This window comes from Rhagoletis zephyria, unplaced genomic scaffold (genome assembly GCF_001687245.7).
Source record: "Rhagoletis zephyria isolate East Lansing unplaced genomic scaffold, Rhagoletis_zephyria_1.1 Rzeph_scaffold_00271, whole genome shotgun sequence".
Classification (NCBI taxonomy): Eukaryota; Metazoa; Arthropoda; class Insecta; order Diptera; family Tephritidae; genus Rhagoletis; species Rhagoletis zephyria.
Genome location: NW_016157355.1, coordinates 310064 through 313573, shown reverse-complemented (window position 1 = coordinate 313573; position 3510 = coordinate 310064). Strand labels below are relative to the sequence as shown.

The 3510-nt window shown below is 38.4% G+C and overlaps 1 protein-coding gene across 1 annotated transcript in view; it reads left to right on the top strand.

The window, feature by feature from the left end:
• Positions 1-276: 276 nt before the first annotated feature.
• LOC108358589 (uncharacterized) overlaps positions 277-3510 on the top strand; it is a 106122-nt gene continuing 102888 nt past the window's right edge. The window contains exon 1 of the mRNA XM_017609994.1: positions 277-1015. Within this exon, the coding sequence (XP_017465483.1) occupies positions 290-1015 (726 nt within the window). The 5' untranslated portion in view covers positions 277-289. The remainder of the gene's footprint in view (positions 1016-3510) is intronic.

Here is a 3510-nt window from a genome sequence, read left to right as displayed (position 1 = left end):
TATCTCGATTCGTTTTGGCTGTTACAAACAACCGTTATGTGAACAAAATTAATATACCCTTGTGCACAAGTGCGCTCGGGTATAAAAAAGCACGGGGCTTCTTTGTAATTAAGAACATTTTTCCCAAGCCAGTGAACACACGACCATCCACTTAAATATTTACGCATACTTACCCATACTCTCAGGCTCCTCTTCGATGCTTATGCTGCTGCCGTTGCTAGTCTTCTTCATTTGCTGTTGCAATCAATTAACCAATTTTGTTTCTTTACAGCTCTTTAGCCAGCTGGTGATGGGTTTCAACGGTGAAAATAACTTGGATATTGATCGACTCACAATGATTTTGGAAGACAACCGCGGGTTGCTGAACGACATGACAACCAAAGAAGCAAACTGCTCCGATGGCGCAATGTTGGCAACATTATTATTCGAATTAGTTGAACAAGCAGCGATAGGTGGCAATGCTGAGGGGGGCATTCGCAGTCCAACTCCTACATCTATTTACATAACTGAAGGCGACGAGGAGTTCGACCAGCATAGAGGTGCTCCCGTTAGAATATACAGCGTGGACGAGATAAAAGAACACAACTTTAAAGAAGAAGATACTTCGCCTAGCCGCATAACTGCACTTGACATTGCTGCGACAGGCCACAACAACCCCAATGACAAGACTGTGAAAGCTATACCCACTGCTGCCCCTACCACCTCCTGCTGTAGAAGGCATCATTGCAATAGCACCGGCAACCGGATGAAATTGCCAGCAGCCAATGCCACAACAGAATCGCCCACAATGCAAATCCACGATCCAGAAGCTATGAGTAAAGTTGCAACGACACAAGAAATTATTGGTAATTTGCCGAAAGTTTGGAAAGTGCTAATAGAGCTTTTAAGTCACCACAAAACAGAGCGCGTGGAATTTGAGGAACATGGCGCCAGCGAGGATTGCTACAAATCTGCTGAGACGGCGAATGGACAAAAGGCGGAACTAAGCGTCAGCAAGACATACATAAAGTTAAAGGTGAGTGCTAAGCGCATACCGTAGCGTACCGCTATCCGCTTGGCCTTAGGATGACTAGTGATGAGCTGAATTGTTGGTACCTAATACTTGAAACAAATTTCCGTACCCAATACTTCCTTTTCTGTATCCGATATCTATTCGATGCATTTTAAGTTAGGAAAATATATATATTTTATTGTTATTTTATATGAAATCGCCTAAAAATCCAAAAAGTGGATACACTTTAAACGATGCTTTCTCAAAAGATGAACAGTGTGCATTAGAGGTTTACGCCCACATGCTTTGCGGCGGCGGCGTGCTCAACTTCAAAAAGAATCGGCGGCGCCGGGGCGTCTGGATACGCCGGCGCTACTGCCCATAAGGTGGATTCCAAAGAGCCATGAGGCTACTAATCTTATCATGTCATCTCGTCAGCGTTAGACATTCGCCATGCCAATTAAGATTATAATTCTATTCAATTCATTCTTGAATTAGTTTAAATTTAAATATTGCTACTTCCTACGTGAATCTAAATATTGAGTGCCTGGTGCTGGTGGATGGGCGAACAGAAGAAGTTCTGAGGTATATACATACATATCGTCGTTTAAAGTACAAAACCACGTATCGTAATTCTGCAAAACCGCGTAACTGACATTGGCTGCCAAAAATTGGATTTGCTCACACAAGCTCTTTGCTCAATCCTTATCCATTCGTCCTGAAATATACTAGCCAGAAATGCGATTGCTTTATAAAAAGAGAACCATTTTGAAATATGAGTGTTTTACGCTCTAGAAAATAATTTCTACAAGTTCAATTACGCGGTTTTGCATTTTTGCTGATACGCGGTTTTGCATTTTGTTGATACGCGGTTTTGCACTTTAAACGACGATATATATATATGTTCTCTACAGATCCGTATTTACTATTTAGATTTAAAGAAATAAAAAAGTTGAATAAGTTAATAGTAAAATAAAATATTTTTAAAGCAAGCTTTCTAATTGTCGGCCGCTGTGGTGTAGTGGTAAGCAGTGCGCGCTTCCACTCCGCAACTCCACAATAGTTTTTCATTAAAAAAGGCCTCAAGCTCAATAAAATTGTTGAATATAATTGTTCTAAGGCCAAACAAACAAAAACAAAAAACAGACGTGTGCAGTGCACACTAGGATGGTCCAAAAATGCATGTGAAAAAGTAAAGTCGCGATTTTTATGCACTCACCCCCTAGGATTGTTCTATACCGAAAATATATAGCCTTATTTTTTTTATTTTGAAACAAAAAATATTTCCAGGTCGCTCAAAGCGCATAAAGTTTTCCACGTATTTTATATGGGGAAAAAACAACTTTTCATAGAAATGGTATGGAATAGTTAAAAATCAATATTTTTTTTACCAGAAAACTCTGTTTATCTGCAAGAGATTCCCAGTAATAATACGAAATTGTTTATTTAACCATTTTTTCATTGCAAGTATAATGTATAGGTCCGCCAAAAACCCCGAAAAATGCAATGGGGCGACTAATAAAAAATCGTTAGTATTAAAAAATGGTTAAATAGACAATTGGGTATTATTATTGAAAGTCTCCTGAAGAGAACCAGAGTTTTCCGATCGAAAAATATTGACTTTCAAGAATTCTATACCATCTCTACGAAAAAAATTGTTTTCCCATATAAAAATACATGGAAAACTTTGAGCGACCTCTAAATATTTTTTGACTTCAAAATAAACAAGTAAGAAAGTCTAAGTTCGGGTGGAACCGAACATGAAATACCCGGCGCAAGTATTAAATATATGTTTTTTCACCTTTCCGAAAGCGACCGCTAGGTGGTAAGCTGGGGTATATCAATTTTGAGTAAATTAGCGTCCTTAAATTTCGAAATATTGCAGTTTCAAGCATTTCTGAAATTTAGCGTTATATGAAAAGCGGCCGTAATTTTAGTCCGATTTCAATAATTTTCAAAATTTTGCTTTTATGTGGCAAGCACAATAAAAATACCGAGTTTGGTACAAATTGGTAGAACGGTTAACGATATATATATGTGTGATCATAAGTGGGCGGTTCCACGCCCATTTTCCAAAATTTAACCATAAACGTATTTCTTGGTAAAGAATTGTTGCAAGCATCAATTTTGAATAAATTAGCTTTAATATTTACTGATTTATCGAAGACTTTGTATTTCTCTAAATTACCGTTATATGGGATGTGGGCGTGGTAACTGTCCGATTTTTTAAATTTTCGGCCATTTAGTATACTGTACCAAGGCCAACCACTGTGCCAAGTTTGGAAGAAATTGGTGCAGCGGTTACCGAGATATACAAATGTAACCATAAGTGGGCGTGGCTACGCCCATTTTCCAAAAATTTATAATATTCTCAGTTTTCGTCTACATTCCGTTACAGTCCGATTTCGCCCATTTTCAATACCAACCTACCTTGGATTAACAGAAACCTACATGCAAAATTTCGTTAAGATATCTCAATTTTTGCTCGAGTTATCGTGTACACGGACGGACGGACAGAC